We start from the raw sequence: 27,883 nt of genomic DNA, 5'->3' as shown, positions 1-27,883 counted from the left end.
AAGGCTCCTTCTTCACAATCATCTTCATATTCTTTAGTCAGTATGGTAAATTATGTGTTGCAGAAGCTATGATTTTAATCAATCAACTAATACATTCTTCAAAATAAACGCATGGTTTGGCGCTCACGCTTCATAAATAGTTGTCTGACAGTTCACATTTCAACCCCTCTATGTAAGATTACCTGTGTCGCAATGAATTATGTCAGTGGATGTCATTGCTTGTAATCTTCTTAACATTGAATTTAGAAACTAGCTCACTAATGAGAGTTTGAAATTATCTTGGCTAATTAGATGATTGATGAAAACTTCATTCATTAGAGTCATGGCCTTAACCAATAAGATTTGTGTTGCATGATTTTCATGATTGGAATGAACATAAACATAAACATTAAGAATCAAATTTCAAAAAGAATCTAAAAAGGCTTATATTGTTGCTTTGAGTTGAAGGGAAGGGAGTCAAAATCAAGTAGACCCACCATTTATATTCCTAACATAAACAATGAAATTAGTTGAAGAAAAAAAAAAAAAAAAAGTGCTTCCATATAGAAAAGAAGACTTGGATATGATTGAAGAATGAATTGGGTGTCATTGATAACTTGAATGTGCCATTACTTACACCATCACATGGTTCCAAGAGGCTTCAAACCAAACAGAAGCCTACGAAGAATATTTTTGTTTTGGTGAATTTATGTACAGAAAAAGAATTTAAGGATCTTGCTATAAGTAGGCAGAAATATAAAAGAACCCAGAAAATCAACATGTTATCTCAGGATATAAAGCAATAGCTTCCACATAAAGTAAAAGAAATTACTCAAAGCTTGTAGATGCAGAAGGTTTTGGAGTTTCTGGACTTCTGCTGTACACATCTCCAAAATGAAGATCCAATTCTTCAGTCTCTATATCTTCTAAGTGGGTAGCTCCAGACAACTTCCCGAAATCGCTCCATTCCATGTGTTGTTGCTCCTCTGAGCTTCTTTCTGAGACATTATCATTGAGATTCTTCATGGTAGTAGTGTACCTGTTGAACTCGGGAGGATCCATGAAACTTGTTTGGGGTTGTTCACCAGACGCAATATGTCGATCCCACCACCGAGTCTTCATACCAGGATTTGCACTGTTAAAATCTTGATGCTGAAATATGCTTTCGCGAAGGATAGGAGCGGACGTGGAGGCCCCAAGATGAGTTTCTGATCGATCCTCGAGATGATCTTCCTCCCAGTAATCTTCGTAGCTTCCTTTTCTTTGAGTGAAGTAGGGTGGCATCCAATACATTCTGGAGTTCTGCTCTATCAATTCAGATTGTTCTTCAGGGACGTCCCTAGAGTAATTGGCTATATCTTGTGGTGCGTTTGTATAATAATGATCGAGTAGGTATGGAAAGTTTCTTTGGCGTTCATCTAGCCATAGAAAATCTGTCCAATTAGCAGCCGCTGAATTTGCACGAGGTAGTTCCCTCGGAAAAATCCCATTCCTATCCCGATGACCGACCAAATTGCGACTCCCTTGATGCATTTCATGCGGCTGATGTACATGTCCCCGTCGCTGCAACATTTTCTCCCTAAAAGTCTGTAGGTTTGACAGTAACTGTTTCCCCTGAGCATTTGGTTCCCATGCAGGATAATTACTACAGAAACTGCAGTGACAACACAACTTGATGTGTGAGGGTTCAGAAGCAGTAAATAAAAGACACTATTTACTTTTAAAAGAAGAATCTTGAATGTAACATTTTCAGGATTCACATAAAAGCACTATACAAATCAAGTTCACAGAATTGGTATCTGGGCCCTGGAAATCTTCAGCAAAAGTATGTTCTATCTCGTTGGTCACTCCTATCAAAGCAATTTGAAAAGTTGAAACAAAGAAAGTGCTAGAGATGTTTATATAAAAAATATCAAACCCGCTCTGCTTTTCTCATTTACATATTTTTCACTAAAATTTATCGAAGCTGCTAAAAGTTGCATCACGATACAACAACGTGATATATGTATAGATTATGTATAGATTCACCGCATGATCAGGAGTTATCCTAATTTAACTCAAATGCAGATTGAAGCCGGCCTTTTTAAAGCTGAGATTGTGAAGGCCATATTCGATTGCTTTCTCTACAACGTTATGAAAATGCAGCAAACATTTTTGCCAGTATGCATTTAAAATCAGAACAACTCTAGAAATATTTTCGATAACAAAAATTGGCACAAGGAAACAATCAGAAAAGGCACGGTCAAGAAAAGCTAGTACCTCAAGAATGATTTCTCCATTTTCCCCTGTGAGCTTCTCTCTGCGCCTGGTGCATTATGTGGTGACCCATAACTGCTATTTCCATGTTTTTGGAAGTCAAAGGCACTGAAACTGCAGAAGACAAGGAAGCAGCCAAAAACATTTTGAACCGAAATAAAAAAGTATACAAAAGAAGCCCAATTATAAACATGTAGGAGAAAAGGCATGCAGGGAACGGTCTAATGTACTGTATAAATAGGGTTGATATATAGAGTAAGGCCCTTTAACCGAGTTAGTAACGGATAGGGGGGGGGGGGGGCTTTTGCGTTGCTTATGTGTTTTGGTAGTATGGGTTTAGGAAGAGATAAGGAACTCTATGAATTCCCCCCAGGCTTTACTTCTCCAATCTTTTGTATCTCATTTGACTCTCTCATGCAGGAATAGTTTAGTGTAAGGGAAGAGTAAAGATCAAGATACTACTGAAGTAACAAAACAACCTGCAAACATGACCAACACCTTCAATATGAACTGTGAAGTCTGCAATGAACTGCAAGATGTCATCCACCCTCTGCAAAAATAAAAATATCGGTGACTGAAAGAAGGTGGCCACAGTAAAATGAGATGAGATAAGGTCTCTATAAGTTCCAACCTCTGGAACAATGAACACAAGCAAGAATGGGGTGAGAAAAATGGAGACCATCTCCTCAAGTAACATCATTCCTGTATACTGCATCAGAAAAGCATCATCAATGCAATATTGAAAAACAAGAAAAGAAAATGACCTTTGTATTTCAAACAGATGAAAGCAAAAAAAAGGTCAACATTTTACAACTTGAGACAGTTTTGAGCAACGGGGAACTAAGAGAATTTGCTAAGCAAGCAGGTAAGTCAACTGGGGTAGTCAGGTCTGGAAGAGAAGAGGGAGCTCTCTAACGCCTGAGTTCTATAATAAGATAGGGATAGTCTCAAGTTCGAAGTTACCAGTTTAATTCTCACACCGGCCATACAGAAAATGAGATAAACTGCTAGGAATTTACCTGGAAAAGGGTTTCAAATTCTAGTCGGATAACCTCGGAATTTTCTTTGCCACGCCATCTCTTCGGCATATAATGCGTATGCTGGACAACCATAGACATCACCCCCTCAGGATCTAGAACTAAAATTTCATCTGTAACTGCTGCCCGACTAATAGCAGTTATAGTTCCAAAAACAGCAGCATACCAGAGGAGGTTGCGGCCGAATATCTGAATGGTAAAAGAACATATATTTAGAGATTAAAGTATACAGTTAGGCATAGGTTTAGAGGTTAAGAGTAAATGGAATGTATATTACATGGCCCTCCAGTAAAGATTCCTCCAGAAAAGCAATGATGATCAGAATAGCAGCAAAGCCACCAAAGACAAATGAGATGAACTTTGCAATTATTGTAATAATGGGAGAGGGAAATTGCTTTAGATACTCTGAAGCATGAAGCACACTGCTATTGATCCGGTGTTTGAACAAATGCTCGACCTGTCAAAGATATAGCAGCAATTATGAATACTGAAAATCTCCCTCCCCCCTCTAGAAATATTATCTGTCACACATGACACGTTACAACCTAAATCCCACCATTTGTTGTGTCATATAATGAATCTGTCACAAGTTACAACCTAAATATTTTCAACACAACTTTTCACAAATGACAAAAAGAAATAAAGTTTACCAAGTAAAATCTAGAGACTCATCGTACCTCATTAAATTCCCTAAAAATCCACTTTGACAAATTTGACCACCTTCGAGATGATGCTGTACTTGGGTGGTTATAGAACTGCTCAGCGTGCCTCAGGAAGAGGTATACCAACATGAATATGACAAGAAATGGAGAAAGCAGGAGCATCACCACTCCAACTACCGCAAGCCTTTTCTTTAACGTTCTAGGATTGGATATGAACTCCCTTCTAACACAGTAATTACTGCAACAAGAATATGCTTCAGTCAGTAGGAATTCTACATAGCAAGCAAGAAAATCTTTAAAGCCTTCAGATTTAAGACATCCCTGTGGTAAAAAAAAAGTTGCAAGCTTACATTAATTCAAGCTTTAGCTCTTAACAACAGTATACTCTAGACCAATACTTACGTTTATCAAGGTGAAGGTGAGAGATATAAGAGTATGAATATACAGACGGGATAACATATATTTTTTGTTAAGTAAATCATACATACGCATGGAAATTACTACAAAAGATGTATCAGTTCTTAATGTTTGATCTGTCTAAGACCTAGCTGTAGCCATTTACTAAATAATAGAGAAATATTTCCAGTAACAGACATACCGATCAAACATGCTCTGTAGTATGCACCAATTTAAGGTCCATTCTAGACTTTTTGTCAATGTTAATCGATAATGCTTCCTAGAAGAGTCCAATTTCACAGCCGGGCCAGCACCTGGGACCCACTTTGAGATTGGAAAAGCAAGTACACCTTTGTTAAGCATACCAATCAGGTAGTTCTCTTTCCGCATTAATCGCATAACCACATCATGAGCAGAAAGATCCTTAGCCACACAGAGCTGATAAGTTCTTTGCAGCTCAACAACCTTCTCAAGAATTGTTGCCCATGGCATAGTTTGGATTTCATTGTCAGATATGTGGAGACTTCAAAAAATATAGACTAGGTATTATTATGAATCTATGATCACTCATAAACTGAAGCACATAATAAAGTAACTAAAATGGGAAAGATAGACTTTAGGTTAAACTGCAAATTTGACCCTATGGTTTGAAGAAAGTTAGAATTTAGTCCATATGATTTTAAAAGCTAAATTTGTCCTTATAGTTTGATAAAATCTCATAATTAGTCCCTTTGGTTACTGTTTATCAGGGTTTATCAAACCATAGAGACTATTTATTAGGGTTTTATCAAAATATAGGGACTTATTCTAACATTTCAAGCCATAGAGACTGATTTCTAACTTTTTTGAAACCATAGAGATCAAACTTAATATTTAACAAAGATTTTTAAAAGCATGAAATCTAATGATAAGATTTGTCCAACGAACCTGTTGTTATAAAAGCGACGGATTCCTAAAATGTCCTTTAGCTGTGCAAAAAACCTAAAAAAGCAAAAAATCCAATAAACAGAAAATATGCCTAAATATCCAAGGATGATAGCTTTTGAAAGTGTAATATGGTCTAAGGGATGCTCATGAAGAGCTTCCTTGGCAAGATCACACGGTTTAGTTCCAGACTCCACAGCATCCATCCCACACTTTGCATTACGCAGACCATTCCAATCAACAAATAGCAAGAAAAATGCTGAAAAACATATGGTAAAGCCAAGACTCATAAGCTCCACTATCCACTTTGTTATGATGCACCAAAGCCCTTTGTCACAGTAATAGCTGTAGATCCTTTCAAAGAATAGGTCCAGGTCAGCTATTGGTTCCACATTTAAACGCTCCCCATCGAGAAGCCCCGTAGGGCTCTCACTACCAGGGTCTGGCAATCTTCCATAGGTGGATAGTTCAATCTCTTGTGGCTCATCCTTAAGCAAAGAAGACGTTAAAGATGATTCGCCACGAGCTTTCCATCCAAAAATTCCAACATTATCTGCACCTCTTGTTCCACTGAGCATCATTCACTAAGATAGACAGTGGGCAGGTACAGTAAGTCCATTCCCTGAAAGAAGTTGAAATAGATAGCAACAAGAAACGTTTGAGCAACAAGATCCAAATAATAATGTATGGAGGAAGATAGGGGAAAGATCTTTAGGATGAAGTACCAAACAATTTAATCGTACATCATTCACCAATTACATATCATCCTCCAAGAATCTGACTCCATTTGAATTCAACAAGGTTAAAAATGGAAGGCTAGCATAGAATAAGAGTATTTTGTACAGTGTTATTACAGAGCAAGCAACAAATAGGTTTCGACCTGGAATCAACATATCATATACCGAAACAAAAATATAAGGAAGTCCACAGAACAAAGCTACTAAAGATTACTGAAAATAATGTTGCTTACCAAAGTGCACGATAACTAGTCTTTTAATTTTCTTCGTTTCATATATAGTAACCATATTGTTCAACTCAAATAACGAAAAAGGGTCAAGAGGTGGGTTGGTCAAATACAAAAAATTACTAAACGATTTATGAGTAATTGCAAGCACATGAAAGTTTGGTCATGTATGGCATTGGGACTCAAGGACATCCACGAAAAAGCTTGGATGATAAGAGGACTCTTTTAGGAAAAAGAGGTCAACAAATCTCCAGTGCCTCGTGTAAAGCAGCATAGACAAGGATGAACACATTGGTGGTTCTTGGTTCAACTATTTTTAGAACATTGTTCTAGCCTGACTTTCATTCATCATAATACTAGTATTCATAACAAATTTTATTCTGCAGAGGAGTCAAATTGATAAGCTTCAGGAAAGAAAGCCAGAGGAGTACAAAACTAAGGTAACCAGACTAGAAGAGTCTGAATATGACAATTATAAATTGGTTTGTTTGAATTACTCACGCAGGGCATTTTGAGGAAGGGGTGGAAGGGGGAGAGAAGGCAGATGATCTTGCAACATGAATCATAGCCAGAATCAGTTAGCAAAAAGAAAGAAAAAAAAAAAAACATAAAAGGTACAAAATTTTCATTGGTCGTCCACAATTGTAAAAGAAGGTAGTTTGAGAGTTAAACAAAGGTTCCAATTGACTAACATTCGAGCTCAAACGAATATCATATAATACAGACACACAAAGAGATGATCACGAAAATTGAAGAGGAAGCAAAATAAGGAAGTGGGTATGCAATGATGAGGATTACCTTCAATAAAACATGAATGAAGGGGGCCAAGCAGCCGAATATAAGAGCAACCCAAGTCGAAATTAGTAGTAGAGATGATCGGAAGATATTAATATCGGGGAAAGAGCAGGGAAGAATGAAAGAATTGAAGGTAATCGGCGGAATCAAAAACGAGGGGGCAGAAAAATCAAAGGGGCGGTTCGGGTTACGTGTAAGGAAAGAAGAAAATTTACAGAATTAATCTGGTGTAAGAATTGGAGTGCGTTTAATTAGAAAGCTGGGAATAAGGAACAAATATGATATGAGAAGTCCCAGAAGAAACGTGAAGAAACGTGAAGAAACGTGAAGAAACGTGAACTTGGGTAATTCCCTTACCCTCTTTCTCGTCTCTTTGCTTCTCTTCTCCACAGCCTTAATCGAGCAGACTGCTCTTAGCCCCTTCTTTTTGCATCAGCTTCAAATTTCATCAATGAAAATATATTAATTTTTTTAAATATAAATTATTAAAAGAAAAGGTCAAACTGTATAATAACTTTTACTCCTTAGAATTATATACCCTAGTGGATTATATTATTGATGAAAGTGGTGAAATATGAGTTTTTTTTTTTTTTTTTTTTTTCCCAATTTGGTCATTTAATTACCTTTTAACATTGGAAAGCTTTTCAATAAAAATTCAAAATTTTAATTTCAATTATTTTAAACTTAATGAGTCTTAATTGGAATATAAGAATTCACAACATAATAAATTTTTTGTCCAATATAAAATATTTATGAAAAGCTAAATAATATTTGAACTTTTAATTTTGAAATGAGAAAAGGATTTGACACAGATACAAGGAGAGTATCTGATCAAATTCCTTTTTTTTTTTTTTTTTTTCTTTTTTTCTTCCCTTAAAAATATATAAATAAATAATAATTGTGAAGCAGTATTCTACAAATTGGGCCACTAAATGGGCTCTTAGCCCAAATAGATATGCTATGACTTGGTCGGTGAGTTCCGAATAGCAGGCTGGCCCAACATTCGAATCTGGATTGTTCCAGTCTTGGGCTTCCTAGCTCAGCCTTTATCTATTTTCCTTTTTGAAACATCAAAATTCACCTGTTTTAATTTGATCCAATTGAGTTAAATATTGTAATGTCTCTTCTATTCAACTAATTCATCTTTGTTTTTTTTAACTCATTCATCTCAATAACATCAAATTTATGGGTAATTTTTTATTTTTTTTTTCTCTATTTTAGGTATAGATGTTCACGGGACAAAGTAGGGAAGGACGAATTTCGAAGTTAAGGCTAGAGACCCTACTCCACCCTTCAACAAACTTATTTTTGACACTCGTGTCTACTTGTGGCTCTTATCTTGCTTATGTCTCATCTTCTCTTTAATGGCCACTCTACGCGGTGTGTTAGGCGATGTATCGTCCACTTACCCGTTCTCACAAAAAAAAAAAAATCATTTATTTTTGTGTGATTTTTTTTCGCTTATTATTCTTTAAAAAATTTGTAAAGAAATATTCATGAACATATTCAAAGATATTTTCAAACATGATTTCTAAATTTTTAAATTTTAATATAACATCATAGTTTTTTACGATTAAAAAAATTTGATAATATATATATATATATAGTGTGTGTGCTTGTTAGCGAGGAGGGGAAGAAGACGAAGAATATAAGTCTCACTTATCTAACGAAAAAAAATGTTTCTTATTCCCTCCCCATCTAAATGAGAAATCTCCGCTCCATTTCAGATGAGTTTAAGGTTTAAGTGGCCTTAAATAATTAAAAAAAAAATGATTGCAAATATAAATAATGATTTTAAGGTTTGCAAACACAGTAAAATAGTAAATAGTAAATGATGGAAGATTAACCCAAAAATGTGAGAAAATCTACCATACCTTGGCTTTAGGTGTATCAATTATATTATGGTATATATGAGTAGTAGATTTGAAAGGAAGTATATTACTCCTATAAAGGATATATCAATATCAAATATATTAATGATATACTCGATAATAAATATATTGTGATACGGTATGTCAACAATACATTTATTCTTTTGGTTTGTTTATTTATTGGTTACATTAGTTTTACTAGTATTACTTAAGCGACAATCAGGCTAGACAAATCCAGTTTCCAAACAAGCCAAATCTTTTTCAAAAAAAAATGGCGGGAACCAACGTTCACTCGGGATTCACATTCTTTAATCTCCAAGACGCCGGAGATGCCGCCCGCGCTACCTAGCTGAACTTGGAACCGTAGGTTTGCGCTTTTGATTACAGAGGTTTCGGGGAGCTGCCGAGAGCGTTCGTGGATCTAATAATCAGCTGCAGCATATTAGTAGAAGGCAGATAGATTCGTGGCAGAATGCAAGTCCATCGAGACGATCTAGGGCTTCCGTCGACAAGTCTAAGATTTTTCCTGAGATGTAAGTATTTTTGTTTCTGATCTTGATTTTTTGTTATCGATAGCTGGATGCCTTTAGATCTACTTTAAATATTTGGTGAATGAGTATTGATGCTTTGGTGTATGCAGATTTGAAATTCTGAGCAAGCTTATTGACAGCTTAGTCTCGACTATGCGATTGTAGCGACTCCAAGATTTAGCTTCGAGGTTTTCTAATGTATGCCGCAAGATAGAAGTCTTCACTGATAGGTACACATTGCATGTTCCTTTCCGTTATCGGATGCTACAATCAATTCATGTGTTGATACTTGAGATAATATTGTTCTTTGAGAAGTACCTCAAACTATTTATTTGAATGGTTGCCTAAGTAACACTGTAGAAGTTTACGAGTTCCGTTATTGTTACCGTCTAAAGAACAACAAAGAATATGGACCTTGCTAATGCCGCTATCCTAATACTGAAATAGACTTCAGAAAGAAACTCGTGTCGTTGGAATGAGTAAGACATAGTGAAGCGATATGATTGAACAACCTCAGCTAATGGATATTCCAAAACAGGTTAGTCATTTGTTCCTTCTCTGTACGAAACACTCATATATTTGAAATATATACATGATTATAGTGTCTGCATTATGCACTTCTTTAGAACGAGCTGGATTTGGAAAAAATTGAAACCAACACCTACTTATCAAACTCGTCGCCTATAATGTCATATAAGGCAATGGATTTCCTATACCATTTGAATCCAACTCGTTCTCCTGTGTTTGTGGTTGGTTGGATTGGGGCGGGGAAAAGGGTATTCCTGGCTTCTTCTTCTTCTATTTTTAAACGAAGAATATGCATAGTCTTCTCTTTCGATTTCCATTATAATGGAAGTAGCTTTCCTCTGGTAAGGGGCTATTCTTCAAGCCTTGCATAGCTCTGCTGTAAGATTAATGGTCAATCACTCTCAGTGAATATTAGATAAATTTTTGTAGAATTTGGCTGGAAAAGTGAAGGTTCTAAGGTGTTTGACTTTCCCTTATCAAGTTGGTGGGGGGAAATCCTAGACAAAATCTCGCATCCGTCTCACTGATCATCAATTGCCCTGATTCACTAGTTTGAAATTTCTGAATTTGCTATAAACTTAACTTTGCAAAGATCATCAAATTTTGTACAAAGAGAGATTATAATTCAAGGAGGTTGATGATAAAGAGACAAAACTGGGGTCTTTGTACGCAGACAAGTTAGGTTTGTATTTTCTCAAGCATTTTGCCACAGTATATAAAGATATAGTTTCACAGGAGACTCACGGGCTTGCAGAGACGCCTAAATTCCAAGTTTCTACTTGAATATCTTCTTGTCCTTCTCATGGGCCTCGAGCACTTGAGCAATGGACCAGGATTCTAACACTATAGGTTTACAATTCAATAGAGCCTTTTGTAGGTCCCTTGTTCTGAGAGTAACAATAAAGTCCTTAATGCTGTGAACTTTTTTGTCCTTTTAGTAACTATAGTCTAAGTAGTCTTCTTTTTGAAGAGTTTTCTGTCATCTCTTTCGGAAAACTCTCTTTTGGCTTAAGACTTTGTCTATCCTCGTTTCGTATATATCCCTTCATATTATCTGTGAAATTGTTTCTTGTCTTAGAAAAATCATGCTCAAATTGAAAATTTGTGAGAATAGTTAGTTCAAAGGCCTTGATTTGGTTAAAACTCTAGTGAGATTAAATAAAAATGATATTGCCATTAGAGGGGGGAAAACAGAGAAAACGAAACAGAGAAACCAGAATTATGTGAAGTGACCACTGACAATGATTGCAAAGAAGAAAGTTTAAACTGAAACAAACGATCATCAAATAAACATTCCGCAACCATAAGGGAGAGGCTTGACCTGACCGATCAAAGCTGGAGTTGAACTGTACTCATGAAAAAGCTTGAAAGAGAGAAAAAGAGAAGAAATCTAGAAAAAGTTAGGCATCTTTCCATTGATGTCGATGTTGATGTTGATGTCTCTTGTTGAATGTAGGTGGCAGCATTAGGGTTACCGACATAGAGTAGACATTGCTCAAACTGGAAGCCAATACCCCTTTGTCTTTAAACATTAAAAACCCCGAAAACAAGAAACATACACGACTGAAGCAATTGAAGCCGAAGCCGTTCAAAGATGCAATTTTTTAAAGAAGGTTAAAAATATTTCTTCCCCACTGAAATGCTATACAGCCAAGTTTTGATGGACTTCACAATAATGCTTCTGGTCAAAATAATTTTGTAAAGTTGTGGGTTTGTGGGGCTTGCTTGTATCCTCGAAAACCCAGAAAGGAATTCCATCTTTTGTTTGAAGAAAAAGAAAAGGAGAGAAAACAAAACAAAACAAAACCTGTAAATGGAACCAAAATTGACTGAGTGAGACTGAGACAAAAGTTGTGGGTTGGGGTGTAACACATTATTGCTACATTACAAAGTTAATGTTTTGGTCAAAGCTTCTCCCCAATAAGGTTAAGTTGTGTGTGGTTTGGTCCCTTTATTTTCTCCAAGGTTGTCTCCACCTGTGATCCTTCAACTTTTCCTAAGTTTTGCACTAAATGATTGCGATAATTAACGCCTTTGTGGACTTACTTCTCCTCAACTCCTCTTTACTTACTCCCAACATATACATCAACATCAAAAACCCTTCTCTTTTTACAAATAATCTTGCAGGCTTAGAAACGATCACATCAAATTCCGTCATATCCTGGTTCAAACTTTGAAACATTGCCCCCTATTCAAACTACACCCAACATTTTTAAATTAGGAACATGCTCATTCATATTTAATATTGTTATTTTATTCAATTAAATCTAATTTTCCGATTGTATTTCTTAATCATTGAGTATGCTCTACAAATATAAATATCAAATATCAACTTTAATTAATAATAAACTATACTCTACAACTTAACCTTACTCATATGAATGATAGCTTGGCTTTTGAGGACTTCAATTTTTTTTTTAATTCCAATATTTTCATATTTAATTGGGTCAAAGAGCCAAGGGAGACTCACAAACGGACAATTATCAATGTTGCTAAACAACTTTCAAATTAACCAAATTTGATCTTCAATTTTGATTTGCATTTTCATCTTAGTTCTAAAATTCAAGACTCCATTTTAACCTTTTTTTCTTAACTTTTATTACAACTTTATGTTTACCCTATACTGTTGTATTTAAATATATACCTTAGTATAGAAAAAAAGAGTGATGCAAATATATAGTGTATAGATTATAGGAAGAATAGAAAAAGAGGGTAGCAATCATCCAAACACGTGCAATGGCCCCATGTGCAACATCAGTGTCGGCTTGACCAGTCCAATGTTGTTAATTTAACATCAATTTATAATGTCAGCATCAAATTTCCAACTAATTTTCTCTAATTTCATATTACAAAAAAAACATTATTTTTATTTTTCAATGTACTATTTCTAAATCTAAGTCCCTTTTTCTTTAAGCATGTTGCCTTTGACTAATATTTCTAATAAAAATAATGAAAATCATTAAGTAATTAACCCCCCCTTATTTTAAATCCCTATGATTAGTCAAATGAAAACCATCGGGATCATTTGGACCATCCAAATAATATATGCTACTTCAGATAAGTTTAGTAGCTATGAATTTATAATTAATTTCCTATGAGTAAATTATAGATTTTTTAACCCACTCATACGGCAAACTTTGTTCTGTTCTTTTTGATTTTTTTTATAATTCCTTTCTTTATAAACTAATTCCACCATGAATAAACTAAAATTATCTCAACTCAATTAATTAATTAAACTTTGAGCAGCTATTTTCAAAACTGAAGTACCACATCAGCATTTTTATAGAATTATAGTTTTTTATAAAGAGTTTGAGAAATTCAATTTACATTATAATTTAGTTTCTATAATTTAATATATATATTTTTTTTTTATAATAATAAACCAAAATTGAAAAGGAGAAAAAAAACATTTTTGAATATTTAGAGATTAATATATATATATAAGTCAAATTTAAAAGACGTGTAATTAATAGTTTTTGGCGCTAAATTTTGAAAGTGTTTATCATGTTGGATTATAAATAATAAAGAAATTGGGTGAGCTGCAACTGACGTGGAAACTAGCGCCTACGGGCCCCACCCAATATTAAATAATAAAAAAATGGGGTTATTTCTATTTTCTAGAAAGTTAAAGAGAAAGATAAAAAAGAAAAAGGAAAAAAAGAAAAGATCGCTCGTGCGGTGTGTCGGAGATGAAATAATCACAGGGAAGGCACGTGATCCCTCAATCCCGAGGAATAACCATAGCTGGTTCTCCGCTTTTTGTCGCCTCCCAAATGATTGAGATATTCTCCTAATCCCCCATCCAAATGCCAATTCCTTTTATTTTTCATTTTAATCTTATATTACTCCTAAATTATTTTAGTCATTAAAACAAATAGAATTAAAATTTTTGAAATTTTAATAATCGAATGGAACGTTAGAGTTAAAATATAAATGGTAGTACAAATATAGGTTATGTGAATGATTAAAACCTATATACTTAATGTAAACTCCAATCCCTATATTTATCAAACAATTATAATAATAATAATAATAATAATAATAATAATAAATTTAAGTAAGAAGAACATGTGACATGAAAACATGAAATAAAATAAAAAATAAAAAAGAATGATTGAGTGGGTTAATTAAAATGTTATAAGTATATATGGCATGGGGAAGTTAAATAATTCAGTCCTGAAAATCAGATATGTAGCTTCCCTAAGTCTATGCAATGGACTACCAATTGAGACAGGCATGCTTGGAAGAGATTCCATTCATTGTCCACGTGGCTTTCTCTAATTCGTCTGCCTGCCTACCACTACTTCCTTTTCTTTTTCTTTTAACCAAACTTCGAGGTTGCAATTTCGAGTAACTTACTTAAATATAATTAACATATAAATGTATTAAAATGTGTTTATTAGTGTTGAAGTTAGTTTAATGAAACATGATTGCAACAATGTCTTGTTTTAAACCGTATGCAGACAATGGAAGTAACTGAAAGTTAGGGATGTAATTTAGTTTTCCCAGACAGAATGACACAATTAATTGTTTCCCAACCTATGTTATACCCAAAAATAATAAAGAATATGGTTAAAATAAAAATACCCATGAATGAATATGGTTGGGAACACAATTAACTGAACATGCAACACACCTTCAAGTGTTTCTACTTTGCGTTATTGGAAATAAATAAAAATAAATAAGAGGGATAAAATAAGGAACTATTCCCCATAATGAAATTCTGGAAATATAGCTTAGTGTTTAGACACAGGCATAGGAATATTCCATCACTACTAATCCAGTTTTAATTACAATTAACGATCACTTTGAGCCCACTTTCTAAAACCCTGAAATTAAATTTGTTATTTTTTTTTTTAAAAAAAAAAATTAATTAACTAGCTCGAGATCCGGTGGGGATTATTTAATACACTTCACTTATATCCATAAAACATAATGGGTGTGAATTAATTATAATACTTCCAACCGTTAATCTTCTACCAAATCATTACTATGCAAAACCCTAATCCCTTTAATTCTCAATTTGTAATCATTAATCTTTCAAAAATCTCACTATTTTATTCATGTATTTAATACAAAACATGGAGGGATTTAGTTCATGATTATCAATAAATTAAGAACGAAATTGAGAAATTGTTATTATAATTTGAAAAGGAGTGAAAATGGAGAGGTGGGGGCAAGGTCGACATGTTGGTTTGCGAAAGTGAGGAAAAGGGAGTGAAATGAGTGAAGATATATGTATATTTGGATTAGTTAATCATAATAGCGCACTAGTGGTCGACATGTCGTGCCCTCTCACACTTTGGTTTTTTTCTTTTTTTTTTTTTTTTTTTTTTTTTTTTTTTTTTGGGGTAAGAAGAGGTGTGGGGTACAGAAATCCAATGATGAAACTAAGCAGCTCATCTTTTGTCGTATGGAGATGTTAAAGAGAAGTCATCCGAGAGTAATAAAATAGTCACAAATGTATTCCATTTAGGGAACCTAAACCCATTTGATATGATATTAAAATGATTCTCCCCTTCTCCTCTCTCCCCTCTAGTGTTTATAAACTCCACTCCATCCTGACCCCTCAACGCCTAAGAACAATTCATCACCCAAATCAAAACCCCAAAAGGATTTTTAATTAATGACAGGCTCTGGTTCTCCATGTGGAGCCTGCAAGTTCTTGAGAAGAAAATGTGTCAGAGGGTGTGTTTTTGCTCCTTACTTCTGCCATGAACAAGGAGCCTCTCACTTTGCCGCCATTCATAAGGTGTTTGGAGCCAGCAATGTGTCTAAGCTTCTTGCTCGCCTCCCTGTTACTGAGCGCTGTGAGGCTGCTGTTACCATCTCTTATGAAGCTCAAGCTCGCCTTCAAGATCCCATCTATGGCTGCGTTTCTCACATCTTTGCCCTTCAACAACAGGTCCTTCTTCCTTTACATTTTTCTTTTCCATTCAAATAATGGGTCGCCATCAAAATTCAAACTTTTTCCCTAATACACGCGTTTTAAAGTTATTAACGATGGAACCCTACTTCAGGTTGTGAGTCTTCAGGCACAGCTTGCTTCTCTGAAGGAACAAGCAGCAGAGAGCATGATGAACGGCTCAAGTAACAACGGGGGTGGGGTGAATGAGAAGAATTGCAGAAAGATTCCATCTCATTTCCAAGATCTCCATAACTGGTTTCAATCGGATCATTCGAACGTAACGCCTGGATTCAACCCGAACCCGACTCAAGATTCAGCATCCAACCCTTATTATGATGAGAACTATCGCATTATGATCAATTCCCAATCCAATGGGAACTATGAACATCACATGGCAAAAATGGAGGAAAGTGGATCATATGGAAGCTTTGAAGAAACCTCAGACTATTCCATGTATACTCTTGATCATCTGCATTCAAATGTTCAACAATGGAGCTTCAATGAGTCGCCTGATGATTTACAATCAGTCGCTTTTGGTCATGCTCGACGTTGGTAAATGATTAATGGAAAACTCTCCTATTTCTTTACCTTGTTTGTGTATCAACAAAATCATCAATTTTGGGATGCGAGTTGATAATATTTTGGCAATACAAAGCAAAAGGCAGTTCATTGTTGGCTTTCTTCTAATCTGATGATTATATACAAGAATATGAATGAAAGAAGAACAATCATAAAATGGAAAGCAGGCCATTTATTATTTGACCCAATAAATTGTGGCCTTGTTCTTGTCCATTGTCCATTGTCCATTGTCCATTGAAATGATGCATTCAATCAAGGGGACACTTCGGTTGGTTGTGTCAATACAAACTTAGCTTAAATGGGGACACCAAAATTAAAGGTACCTAAGCTTAGCTGCCCCTAATTATTACTCCCAACATGTAAACCCTAAACAACAAGCCTCCACTCCACACCAACCTCGTCTGTTTTTTGTCTTTTTTATTTTTATTTTTTTTTTTACGATCATTGTATTAATTTTCACCTCCTTTTCCTCAATCCCTATGTTGGGATCATGTTTTTTCTTTGTCAACCCTAGCCTTGCATCTAGAAACATCATATTTGCTCAATTCTAACGGTTAGAAATGAATGTGTCTCGTCTCATTATACATACAATTTTTTTGTCAAATAATTCGAACATAGTTCACTAAACAAGATATTATTTATACGAGTATCAAAATTATTGTATTTCTAAACAAATTACACCCTTTTGATTAAGTGAATTAGTTTCTCATCATTCTGAGAGCTAAAGCTTGGAGCTCTCCAACATCACCATGACAAGAAGCTGGTATTTTTGTAGGAAATTGTTGAAATTGAGCTTCATCATTGTTGGCAGCTGATTCCAGAGAGGTCTGTGGGGAAACTGCAGAGTTGGTTAGTTGGGATTGATAATTTGGAAACTTTGGGATTCCGGTCCATTGAATCTGCATGTGGGTTTGTGCAAGTTGAGCCCTGGCTTGCATCAGCTGTGTTTGCAAGTACGCCACCTTCAAAACCCAAAAAAATAAAAACCCCATTTAAGGTTATTAATCGGGTTTAGGTTATATCTAAGTTCCAAAAAATAAAATAAATACCTGTTGTTGGAGAGCAAAAAGATGAGCAACACAGCCATAAACAGGGTCACGAATGCGAGCTTGAGCTTCATAGGCAATACTGACAACAGCCTCACAGCGATGAGGAACAGGGACGTGGAGGAGCAACTTGGACACATTACTGGCTCCAAACACCTTATGAATGGCGGCAAATCTGGCAGCGCTTTGTTCAGAGCAAAAGTAAGGAGCAAAGATGCAATCAGGCGCACACTTTCGTCGCAGAAACTTGCATGCTCCGCAAGGGGAGGGGGAGGGGGAGGGGGAGGCAGAGGCAGAGGCAGAGGCAGAGGCAGAGACATGAGAATTGGCTGTAGTGGAAGACGCCATTAGAGACAGTGGCGAAGGGTTGGGCGTGGGGGTTAAAGGTTAATGAGATGGCCTTTTGTGGGCTATAAACAAGTGTGAAAGGGAGACATGGAAGGTCTGCGTGTAGGGTTAGGGGAGGACATCCCTTCATGCCTTATCTCCTAATATATATTCTTCTTTTTTGTTTTTCACTCTTCATTAATTGCCTTCATAACACCCCAATTCTTCTTCTTCTTCTTCTTCTTCTTCTTTTTTTTTTTTTTTTTTTTTTTAAATTAATTATTTTAATAAAATAAAATAAAATAAACCATTTAAATTTATAATCTGTATTTTTATATGAAATGTGGTTGATAAGGTTAATTGATTATAAAATTGAAAGAGAATTGTAGGTGGAACTCCTACCATTAAATTGGCTGTTTATGGGTCAATACTTTTTTTTTTTTTTTTTTTTTTAATAAAATAAAATAAAAAGAAAAGGAAAATGTGAGTGATAGTTTGGATAAAATAGTAATTAAGTTTTTTGTTTTCCGCCGAACCAACGCCGCCGCAGTTCTAATAGGTGCGGCGTTTTGTCGGTTTCCGCTTTGTAAATTTGTAATTAAATAATGGTGTGTCCCCACCAGCCTTTGATCCGAATATATATGTGTATTCATTATTTTGGAAACATAATAATTGAAACCACATTAAATTTTAATTAATAATTAAGGTAATATAATAGACATGGATGGATATGAGTTAAACGAGCTTGTTCATCATCGGCACACCTCTTCGAAGAACAAAGGGTCATCAGAGATGGTGGAGCCATCGTCACCAAGCTCAACAAAGTTGACTGCTTCTTCCAAAAACAACACCTTTATCACACAGCAGCAAGATTTTCAGAGAAAACAAGGCTTCGTTTTTCTGTCTACAATTTCCCAGCTTGTGGTGGGCGTATGATACAAGCAAAACACCTCACTAATGCACATGGCAGCCATGCAACATCACAAACTTTTAGGAAAAAAAAAAAAGGAAGAAGATTTGAGAAAAGATAAGAACGCCATTCAATTCAGGCTTTTGGCTTGAATTGTAAGCAATTACATGAATCATGTTTTGACAAAATGACCCATATCACTCAATTGTCATTGTTCATGTTCATGGGTTTATAAGACGTTGGTTCAGGAGTAGAGAAGCTACACTTAATCCATGCGGATTGATATCACCTTAATGAATGATGGTGATATCAATCACCTCTATAAACTAATTAAACACAAAATGCACAATTATTAATTACTTTTAAATGTTTGAAAATTAAATAGGAATTTAGTTTTATTTTAATTTTGGAAATAGTGATTTTGATATATATATATATATTTAATAAGTTATGATTAAAAAAAATGGAAGAAAGTAGGCATACATTTGGAATACTCTTTTGATCTTATCCACATTTTAATATTTTAATATTTTAATATTTTAATATTTTAATATTCAATTTCATGCTCTTAATATTTACCAATTTAAACCAACTTTCTCTCTATCTCTATTTAATTTTTTTTTTTTTTTAACATAACTTCAATTTTAGCGTCCAGAAAATAATAATTACTAGAATTTTATTTTTATTACTAGAAATCATTTTTAAATTTTGTTACAAGAAATTCAATTGGATATTAAAAGATGAATGTCTTAGACATAAAATTGGGGGTTTTCTTTTATTTTTCTCGATAAAATAACATTTATAAATAAAATTTCAATAAATGATTTTAGTATTTATCTCTTACTCTCCCCGTTAAGATTCGCCGATCGTCTCTCTTCGTCACCGTTCCTAGTCCCGTCGCTCCGTCGATTCTCAAACTTTCAGCTGCCCGACAATTGGTACGTCTTTCTTTCATCTCCTTCCTTCTAAATCTCTCTCGAATTTCAACTCCTCTTCCACTCGTGATCTTCGAAGTCGTTTTCTCGATGTTCTTTTCTCGTCGATTCTTTGCTGCTGCATCCATATATTTATTGATTTAATTGTATTTCCTTCCGATCAACTTCTACTTTAATAATCTGCAAATCCTCAACAGGGTAGCGCCAATTCAACAGATCGAATAATCTTTGATTGCGAATCCAAGAACACATAGGGCTGTGCGTGGAATCTGTTTCGTCCCGAGATAGCCATGAACGCCAGAAGGTTTTTCTTGATCTTTCAATCTTTATCTTAGTTCTGCAGGTCATTTAAGTATCTTTCCTATCGATCAAACCACGCGTGACGCCAGTTACTTGTTTGTGTGAAATTTACATTTACGATTCAATGTTGTGTTGCTATATTATTGGCTACTAGATCTCGATACACCGATAGCTCGATAAATCTGAGTCCGTATCTGGTAGAAGGGTTCAATGAGTAATTCCAAGTTTTGGGACTTTACTTCTATTATTAGAATTGAATTCTCTTGAGGAATGTTTCAGTCCAAATGCATTAGAACGTTGCAACATCTGAAGTGTACTCTTTTACTTCATTTTTCTGCCGTATACCTTTTATTAGCAGGTGATTTTAGAATGACCCATTGATTCTATAGGGCTCGGTTTTTTAATCATTTTTAAGCATTCTTCTTTCTGTTTAAGACTCTTCATACTATATAGTCGTGAAATTCAAGATCTCTATTCTATAGATTGGTAACTTTTGCCCCTTTATGTTATGCTATGGCTTTCTATGCCTGCACTTGTATAAGTCGTACTGTTAAGTGATTTAACATTAACAACTTATATCGTTTTGGATAATTGTCTACTAATCCAGAATTATCAGGATGTACTCAATTATCGAAGATAAATCATGGTGAAATGTTTATGGTGGAAATAAACTTTGTTTCTTATATTTTAATTGATCTTTGCAATGAGTGTGGACATTTTCTGATTTTTGAATCTTTAGTTCTCAATTCTTTGTTAAAATGTAGTCAAAATACAATTTACTTTCCCTCATGCACTTATATGCACATGCACCCTTGATAGTTGAATGGAAGTTCTTAAATTCATTTTTTTAATCACAAACTGAAGAATGTATTTTTTAGTACCAAGTTGATTTTTATGAACTGAACCTTAGGTTGATCTCGCTATGTGCTGGTCGTTCTTCTTGTAATAGTATCTCTTGGAGTGCAGGGAACTACGTAACAATAGGGTTTCTCTCTTTGATGGCATTGAGGAGGGTGGTGTTAGGGCCTCATCTTCATACTCCTCCCATGAAATTGAGGAACAGGATAATGAAACAGCATTGGAAGGCTTGCAAGACAGAGTCCTTCTATTGAAAAGGGTATTTAATTTCTTACCCAGTCTTAGTCACTAATCTTTGATGAGTGAGTCGGTAGAAACAGAGAAAGAATTCCACACCTATAACATTATGCAATAATTGTTGAGACCAAGTTCTGCACCTACAATTTGCTGCAATTATTGTCGAGAATCAGCTCTGCACGTAGAATATGTTGCAATTATTGTGAACAAATTCTGCACCTATAATATGCTGCAATTTATTTTTGAGAACATAGAGGATGAAAATACTTTCCAACTTGTGATTGTATATTGTTCAAGAAAAACACACGAGGGATTGTTACTAGATATATATGATTGATAGAAAACATAAACTATGCTATTTTTGAAGCAAAGAAATGGTAATGATGGCCGAGATCGATATATTCTGTTTCCTGAATCGCATTCAAATTGAAAGTGTTATTTCAACAGTTGACAGGTGACATAAATGAGGAGGTGGAGAGTCATAACCGCATGCTGGATAGGATGGTATTATGTCAACTCAAGTGTCTTACGCTGTTCTTAGTGTTATTATCAACTGAGAACTAATTTCTTGCATGTTTTGGTTCAGGGTAATGATATGGATTCATCAAGAGGAGTGTTGTCGGGCACTATGGATCGATTCAAGACGGTATTGCCATATTCACAAGAACTATTCATTCCACACTTTCGATACTCCTTTTCATCGTTTTTGACATTAATTTCAATATGTTTAGGTATTTGATCCGAAGTCGAGCCCGAAGATGTTCTCGCTAGTCGTACTTTTCGTGGCGATTTTCTTCATTGTGTACTATCTCACAAGGTAATTCTTCCATTTGGATATCATCAAAAGAAGTCGAGCACAGGCTCTGGATGGACGACAATGATCAGCACTGCTGCTTAGTTCTATGAGAGTATTAGTTGTAACATTGGCATAGCTGTTCTGTTGATGCCTGTGTGAATATGTTTTCCTTGTGTACCAAAATTGAAGTTGGAACGAGTTTGGAACCAAAATATCATCTGCAGCTCTCCATTAAGCTGACATTGATGAATATAATCAGCAAACCAGTTTGTTACACCAGAGTTTTATTTGCCTTCCCTGATTATATAGATATCCTGACTAACATGATATTTCATTTGATTGAACCCAAATTACAGAAAAGATGGAATGGTCTGAAGGAGTAAATAAAGTAAATTTTTTTTTTTTTTTGGAAAAAAAAAAAAAAAAAAAAAGTAGTGCCCATCATGAACTTATAATTTCATCAATTTTGAGTATGTATTTAGGTAAGATTTTTATTTAATTTTTCTGTCGAATTCATCCACTAATTTTAATACAAAAATAATTTCATAAAACTCAAAATCCAAATATTCAGTAATTTCATGAAGATTAAAGTTTACTCGAAACTAAGGCTCATAATCAACCATTTTAATTAACGACTTGAAAATTTCAGGATTAAAAATTGATATTTTCCAATATTTTTTAATATTTTAAGTCACGGTTTGTTGAAGTTCAAGTAGCGAAGGAGTGAGTTACATGATAAATACCTGCACAGCCGGTTTCATGTGACTATTTTACAAGATATTTTTATTAACTAAAACTAAAAAATATGTGCACCAGCCGGGAATCGAACCCGGGTCTGTACCGTGGCAGGGTACTATTCTACCACTAGACCACTGGTGCTTGTTTGTTGCTTGTTTCGGTAAACAAAATAATTTATTATTAAAACTTCTCTTAAAATTTAATTTGTTGCAATTTAAAACCATAAATGTAAAAAATACATAAATCTAAGTCTTTCTCTTTTATCAAAGTCTCAGACTAGAGGATTGTTACTATCGATTAATTTTGTTATCTAAAATTTAACATGAATTTGAATATATATATATATATATAATTATTTGAGATAAATAGTAACTATTTAGCTTCATTTTCTCGGGTTTTCACTATTATAACGCCTGATGAAAAATTAGTCATAGCTAATTTATTTTTTAAAACAAAAAATGAACATAAATAATCACTATTGGTGAAAATTAAATTAAAATTCGTATAAAAATGTGTCATTAATTATTAGTGTGTCTAGTAATTAATTTGTGTTTATTATGTATTTCTTCAAGAATTTGCAACAACATCGGCACGCCCACCACATGCAATCATCCATTAAAATGCTCTCTATCTCTCTAATTACTTCTATTTTACAAAATCTACATTTTTCTTTATATAAAAATAATAATCATGTCACGTAGGAGCCTTTAGATGCAAACCAACTTTACTCCCCCATCTACTTTTAATCCAATCCAAAGTATTCAACCTCAAGTTTTTTTTTTTTTTTTTTTTTTTTTTTTTTTTTTTTTTTTTTTTTTTTTTTAAATTTCACAAAAATAAATAAATAAATAAAACCCCAAAGAGATATACACCAAAATGAATATTCGATATTGATCAATTTCATGCAGAAGAATAATGGAAAAAAAAAATACACTCATAAGAAAAATGAATCCCATGGAAAGACCCTTTCATCAAGTTTAGGGCTTTTTAAAAAAATAAAAAAAATAAAAATAACAAAAATCAAACTTGCATCGAATCCTACAAAAACATATAGAGGGCGGCAGAAGCAGCAGCAGCAGCCTGCCGGCCGGCACCCGTAGACGGCGGCTATGTATAATATCTCTCTATCATCCCAATTTCTACTGCTTTTCCTTATTCCAAAATCAAATAATGCTCTCTCTCACTACAACAAAAATATAAAATCCCATCTCTATACACACAACAAAAATATATATATTCATATATATATATATATATATATATAACTGCACACACAAATTATATATCATATGCTTCAATGGAAAAATATAATATTACGTCTACTACCGATCGTGACCAAGTCGAAGCTCAAGATCAAGTTCATCATCATTATTATCATCATCGTCGTCATCCTCATCATCAATGTTACCATCTGATCTCTTGTCTCGACGATTGATCAAAGTAGGGGCAGGCGAGCGTGAGGGGAGGCTGATATTCGTCCAATTCTCCTTGAACGCGTTCAAAGCTTGAGGAGTGCTATTATTATTGTTGTTGATGTTGAGGTTGTTGTGAAGATACGCCAATTGATGATCGTGGGAGGGAGTAGTAGTAGTAGTAGAAGTAGTGGAACCCAAACACCAAGTGGAAGAAGTGGGGAAATAGGTTTGAAAGGAGTGGTGATGGGATGTTGAGATTAGTGGCGTGGTTGGGCGGAGAGTTGAATGGTGGGCGAAGGGTTCGGGCTTGGAGGGATTATTATTGGTAGTATTAGGCTTGGTTTTCACACGGTCTTTGCGGTGGATGTTCATGTGACCGCCGAGAGCTTGAGCGGTTGTGAACCCTCGTTTGCAAAATACGCACTCGTAGGAGCGGCCACTGCCCATTTCGTTGGCTTGTTCGACCTCCTCGGTGGTTGTTTTCGAGTTCGGATCTTGGTCGTGGTCGTTGGGGATATGGTTAGGGTCCATGGGAGAAGAGTTTGGTTCGTAACATATATAGAGATATTTGTGGGAGGGAAGGTGTTGGAAAGGAGGAAATGAGAGAGAAATATAATAGTTAGGGGTAGGTTTTGTGTATGAAGATGAGATTTGGAGAAGAAATGTGAAAATAAATTATTTGGTTGTGGAGAGACAACCATTAGTTAGCCGGCTCTTGATGTATTCATCTTTTGGAGACAATATTATGTTTCTTTAATCAAATATTTCTTTTTCCTTTTTAAGCGTTCGATTTTATGTCACAATTTGTTAGCATAATCCTACGATAATATAACCCCGAGCTTAGAACATGGATCGATTTGGGAGAATTTGGTTCGTAAATTAAATGTTAGAAGTGTTTCAAAATGAAATAAAATATTGGATCATACCGACATAGGCTTATTGAAGTTATCGAGGTATTAAAATGATTAAATGTACTATTGTTTGACTATGGACAGCTTCCTATAATAATATTAGTTAATATGAGTAAAATTATTTTAATTAATTGATGAAGTTGTTGGGGGTGTTGGGTGATGTTAAATATAAGTGATAGCTCATAATGTATTAAGTGATAGCTCATAATGTATTAAGTGATAGCTCATAATGTATTAAGTGATAGCTCATAATGTATTGGGACAAAAATGACCTAATTTTGAGCTGCTTCTTAGGGTGTTGTTTTGGACATTAGATTATATGAGATGTTAAAGATACGTATGAGATACATTGTGGAGTAAGGTGGTGAGCAAGAATGAATATAATATTGTAATTGTAATTGGACATTATACGGTTTCACCAAATATTGAAATCATAAGGTATAGAGTATAATGAAAAATCCCACACCCACACCCTCCACTTGCTTTCATTCTCAGCAAAGGGAAGATTTCCCCTCTAAAACTTCTTTCTCCCATATCTATCATACAAATCATGATTATTAGACCAACCATAATCATTTTTAATTTGAATTACGATTTCGTATTCGAATTCATACCCAGTAATATCAACGTTTCTCTGCATCCCTTGCAACATGACCACGTTAACTACTTAACTGTATATAGATTTATATGTATAATTAAGAAAGTAACATTTTTGTCCCCTCACAATCAATCAAACTTCATCATATAATTCATTACAATTCATTACAATTCAACAGTCTTCTTGCAAAGGGTATTGACTATTGACAATCTCTCTCTCCCTGTCTCTGTTGAGTTCATGTGCATCATTGCATGCATATGTAATTATGTTGCTTTCTCCATTGTTGCATTCATATTGCAGGCCAAGATCATATCTATATAATTAATTAAGTAATTAGTTTTTTATTTTTTTTTATTATTATTATTATTTTTTTTTTAATTATGCATTTGTCATTTTGGCATTAAGCTTTTAGAGTATAATACAAAAGTTAATTAATTGTATTATAAAGGCAAGTTGTTTGACAAAATGACCTGAATGCTTGCCTCCAATTTAGGCATGTCCTAATCAATCCTTCATTTTATCGTCTTAATGCCTTAAACTGTTTGTGTTGGGTGTCGGTCACTGCTACCATGGGCGATGCGCAGTCGTCAAAAGTGTCTGTGCGCAGCCACCTACACAACGATCATGCAACGTTTGTTTCGGAGACGGAGGGACGACGTCTGTGGCAGAAGGGCGCAATGGTCGGAGGCGCATAGTGGGTGGCAACGAGAAAAACTAAGATGTCTAAAGCTCCTACCTTTTGTAGTTAAATATTTTTATCAAGTTTATGCAAAACTGTGCCTCACACTATTGAGGACATATTCTATTTATATTGGCAAAAGATTAACTAATAGATCCGATTTCATAGGAAACTAACGAAGTAAGCCTATTCTTATGGCATGACTAACTTCAAGCTATTCTAATGGATTGACCAATTCTAACAGTCCCCTTCAATCCCAACAAGTCTTGTACATGTTGAGATTGTTACAATGTGTAGTAAAAGGAGTTTTAGACAGTGGTTTTGTCAGGATATCAGCTACTTGATCACTTGATGAAATGAACCGAACTTCCATTGCTTTACGTGCTACTTGTTCTCGAACAAAATGAAAATCAACTTCAATATGTTTCGTTCTAGCATGAAATACTGGATTTGAAGTTAAATATGTAGCTCCGAGGTTGTCACACCAGAGGCGAGGAGCCTTTGATTGATACACGCCCAGTTCCTTCAGTAATGACTTGATCCAAATCATTTCTGCAGTAAGATTCGCAATGGCCTTGTATTCTGCTTCGGTGCTTGATCTTGACACTGTAGCCTGTTTTCTGGAACTCCATGAGATTAGATTTGCTCCAAGAAATACAGCAAAGCCGCTAGTTGAACGTCGATCATCGGGACAACCAGCCCAATCAGCATCAGAAAACCCCGACAACATCATGGTTGATTTCTGAATTTTCACTCCTAATGCTAGTGTGCCTTTAACATAACGAAGAATTCTCTTCACAGCACCCCAATGAGCATCAGTAGGTGTATGAAGATATTGACACACTTTATTGACAGCAAATGCCAAATCAGGCCTAGTCATTGTCAAATATTGTAGTGCTCCCACTGTACTTCTGTATTTGAATTGTTCTTCAGCTGATAAGGGTATTCCTTGTTCTCTGAATAATTTTTCAGCAGAACCCATTGGTGTAGACATAGGTTTGCATTTTTCCATGTTTACTCTTTTCAACAAATCTAAGGCATATCGTCTCTGTGACAGTATGATACCATCTCGTGTTTTCTTGACTTCAATACCCAGAAAATACTCAAGACCACCCAAATCTTTTACTGCAAAATCTATTTTCAATTTCTGAATCAACCTTTCGGTTGCTTGATCAGAGGAGCTCACAATAATTATATCATCAACATAGATGAGCATATAGATAGTTATCTCTCTGTTTTTGAGAATAAAAAGAGATGAATCAGCTACTGAAGCCTTGAAGCCTAACTCAATAAGTTTTCCAGTCAACCTTGAATGCCAAGCTTTTGGGGCTTGTTTCAGGCCATAAAGGGCTTTCTTGAGCTTGCATATGTAATTCTTTGGTTTGGCTGAGTCTTGAAATCCTGGTGGTTGTCGCATGTACACTTCCTCTTTCAGAATTCCATGCAAAAATGCATTTTGGATATCAACTTGTCTCATATTCCAGCCCTTGGTTACTGCTAGCGAAAGAATGACCCTGATTGTTGACGGTTTGATCACAGGGCTAAAAGTATCAGTGTAATCAACACCAAATCTTTGCTTGAATCCTTTGGCAACTAATCTTGCTTTTAATCTTTCAACTGACCCATCTGCTTTTCTTTTCACTTTATACACCCATTTACTATCAATGAGATTTATTCCAGGTTTGGGTGGAACTAGATCCCAAG

At 34.9% G+C, this 27,883-nt stretch overlaps 5 protein-coding genes, 1 long non-coding RNA gene and 1 other non-coding gene across 7 annotated transcripts; 3 read left to right on the top strand and 4 right to left on the bottom strand.

Moving 5' to 3' along the window:
- Nucleotides 1-563: 563 nt before the first annotated feature.
- LOC111795038 (autophagy-related protein 9) lies at nt 564-7,364 on the bottom strand. Its single transcript, XM_023677262.2, has 10 exons — nt 7,017-7,364; nt 5,258-5,876; nt 4,533-4,853; nt 3,950-4,172; nt 3,550-3,729; nt 3,255-3,461; nt 2,867-2,944; nt 2,715-2,785; nt 2,239-2,349; nt 564-1,633 (listed from the first exon to the last, which is right to left on the bottom strand). The coding sequence occupies exons 2-10, from the start codon at nt 5,833-5,835 to the stop codon at nt 808-810; spliced, it is 2,595 nt and encodes an 864-aa protein (XP_023533030.2). The 5' UTR covers nt 5,836-5,876; nt 7,017-7,364; the 3' UTR covers nt 564-807.
- Nucleotides 7,365-9,217: 1,853 nt separating this feature from the next.
- LOC147792552 (uncharacterized) lies at nt 9,218-12,630 on the top strand. The gene is made up of 3 exons (XR_015421208.1): nt 9,218-9,417; nt 9,525-9,644; nt 9,862-12,630. It is a non-coding gene; the product is annotated as an uncharacterized LOC147792552 (long non-coding RNA).
- A 2,898-nt stretch (nt 12,631-15,528) lies between these two features.
- On the top strand, nt 15,529-16,629 carry LOC111796247 (LOB domain-containing protein 14-like). Its single transcript, XM_023679011.2, has 2 exons — nt 15,529-15,847; nt 15,963-16,629. The coding sequence occupies exons 1-2, from the start codon at nt 15,569-15,571 to the stop codon at nt 16,404-16,406; spliced, it is 723 nt and encodes a 240-aa protein (XP_023534779.1). The 5' UTR covers nt 15,529-15,568; the 3' UTR covers nt 16,407-16,629.
- Nucleotides 16,630-16,942: 313 nt separating this feature from the next.
- Nucleotides 16,943-17,931, bottom strand: LOC111796246 (LOB domain-containing protein 16-like). The gene is made up of 2 exons (XM_023679010.2): nt 17,479-17,931; nt 16,943-17,391 (listed from the first exon to the last, which is right to left on the bottom strand). Exons 1-2 carry the CDS (start codon nt 17,821-17,823, stop codon nt 17,128-17,130), a joined length of 609 nt encoding a protein of 202 aa, XP_023534778.2. The 5' UTR covers nt 17,824-17,931; the 3' UTR covers nt 16,943-17,127.
- A 1,559-nt stretch (nt 17,932-19,490) lies between these two features.
- On the top strand, nt 19,491-22,112 carry LOC111794382 (bet1-like SNARE 1-1). The gene is made up of 6 exons (XM_023676353.2): nt 19,491-19,650; nt 19,845-19,951; nt 20,914-21,064; nt 21,490-21,546; nt 21,629-21,688; nt 21,774-22,112. The coding sequence occupies exons 2-6, from the start codon at nt 19,938-19,940 to the stop codon at nt 21,861-21,863; spliced, it is 372 nt and encodes a 123-aa protein (XP_023532121.1). The 5' UTR covers nt 19,491-19,650; nt 19,845-19,937; the 3' UTR covers nt 21,864-22,112.
- Nucleotides 22,113-22,646: 534 nt separating this feature from the next.
- Nucleotides 22,647-22,717, bottom strand: TRNAG-GCC (transfer RNA glycine (anticodon GCC)). Its single transcript has one exon. It is a non-coding gene; the product is annotated as a tRNA-Gly (tRNA).
- Nucleotides 22,718-23,849: 1,132 nt separating this feature from the next.
- On the bottom strand, nt 23,850-24,572 carry LOC111794948 (uncharacterized). The gene has a single exon (XM_023677165.2). The coding sequence runs from the start codon at nt 24,520-24,522 to the stop codon at nt 23,899-23,901; it is 624 nt and encodes a 207-aa protein (XP_023532933.2). The 5' UTR covers nt 24,523-24,572; the 3' UTR covers nt 23,850-23,898.
- Nucleotides 24,573-27,883: the final 3,311 nt, after the last annotated feature.

The sequence above is a fragment of the Cucurbita pepo genome, chromosome 5 (assembly GCF_057944985.1).
Source record: "Cucurbita pepo subsp. pepo isolate OVF chromosome 5, ASM5794498v1, whole genome shotgun sequence".
NCBI lineage: Eukaryota > Viridiplantae > Streptophyta > Magnoliopsida > Cucurbitales > Cucurbitaceae > Cucurbita > Cucurbita pepo.
The sequence above is the reverse complement of the archived record's forward strand: the minus strand, read 5'-3'. Positions and strand labels throughout refer to the sequence as shown.

Bases quoted from the DNA above. Each gene is read 5' to 3' on its own strand.
- LOC111795038 (XM_023677262.2), bottom strand. From the start codon at position 5,835: ATGATGCTCAGTGGAACAAGAGGTGCAGATAATGTTGGAATTTTTGGA. The intron at 4,173-4,532 runs GTATGTCTGTTA...TTCTTGTTGCAG, and splicing joins CTACAGAGCATGTTTGATCG to TAATTACTGTGTTAGAAGGG. The intron at 2,786-2,866 runs GTTGGAACTTAT...TTATTTTTGCAG, and splicing joins TTGTGTTCATTGTTCCAGAG to AGGGTGGATGACATCTTGCA.
- LOC111796247 (XM_023679011.2), top strand. From the start codon at position 15,569: ATGACAGGCTCTGGTTCTCCATGTGGAGCCTGCAAGTTCTTGAGAAGA. The intron at 15,848-15,962 runs GTCCTTCTTCCT...ACCCTACTTCAG, and splicing joins TCTTTGCCCTTCAACAACAG to GTTGTGAGTCTTCAGGCACA.
- LOC111796246 (XM_023679010.2), bottom strand. From the start codon at position 17,823: ATGGCGTCTTCCACTACAGCCAATTCTCATGTCTCTGCCTCTGCCTCT. The intron at 17,392-17,478 runs GTATTTATTTTA...TGGGTTTTGAAG, and splicing joins TTTTTGCTCTCCAACAACAG to GTGGCGTACTTGCAAACACA.
- LOC111794382 (XM_023676353.2), top strand. The intron at 21,065-21,489 runs GTATTTAATTTC...TTATTTCAACAG, and splicing joins GAGTCCTTCTATTGAAAAGG to TTGACAGGTGACATAAATGA. The intron at 21,689-21,773 runs GTATTGCCATAT...CAATATGTTTAG, and splicing joins CTATGGATCGATTCAAGACG to GTATTTGATCCGAAGTCGAG.
- LOC111794948 (XM_023677165.2), bottom strand. From the start codon at position 24,522: ATGGACCCTAACCATATCCCCAACGACCACGACCAAGATCCGAACTCG.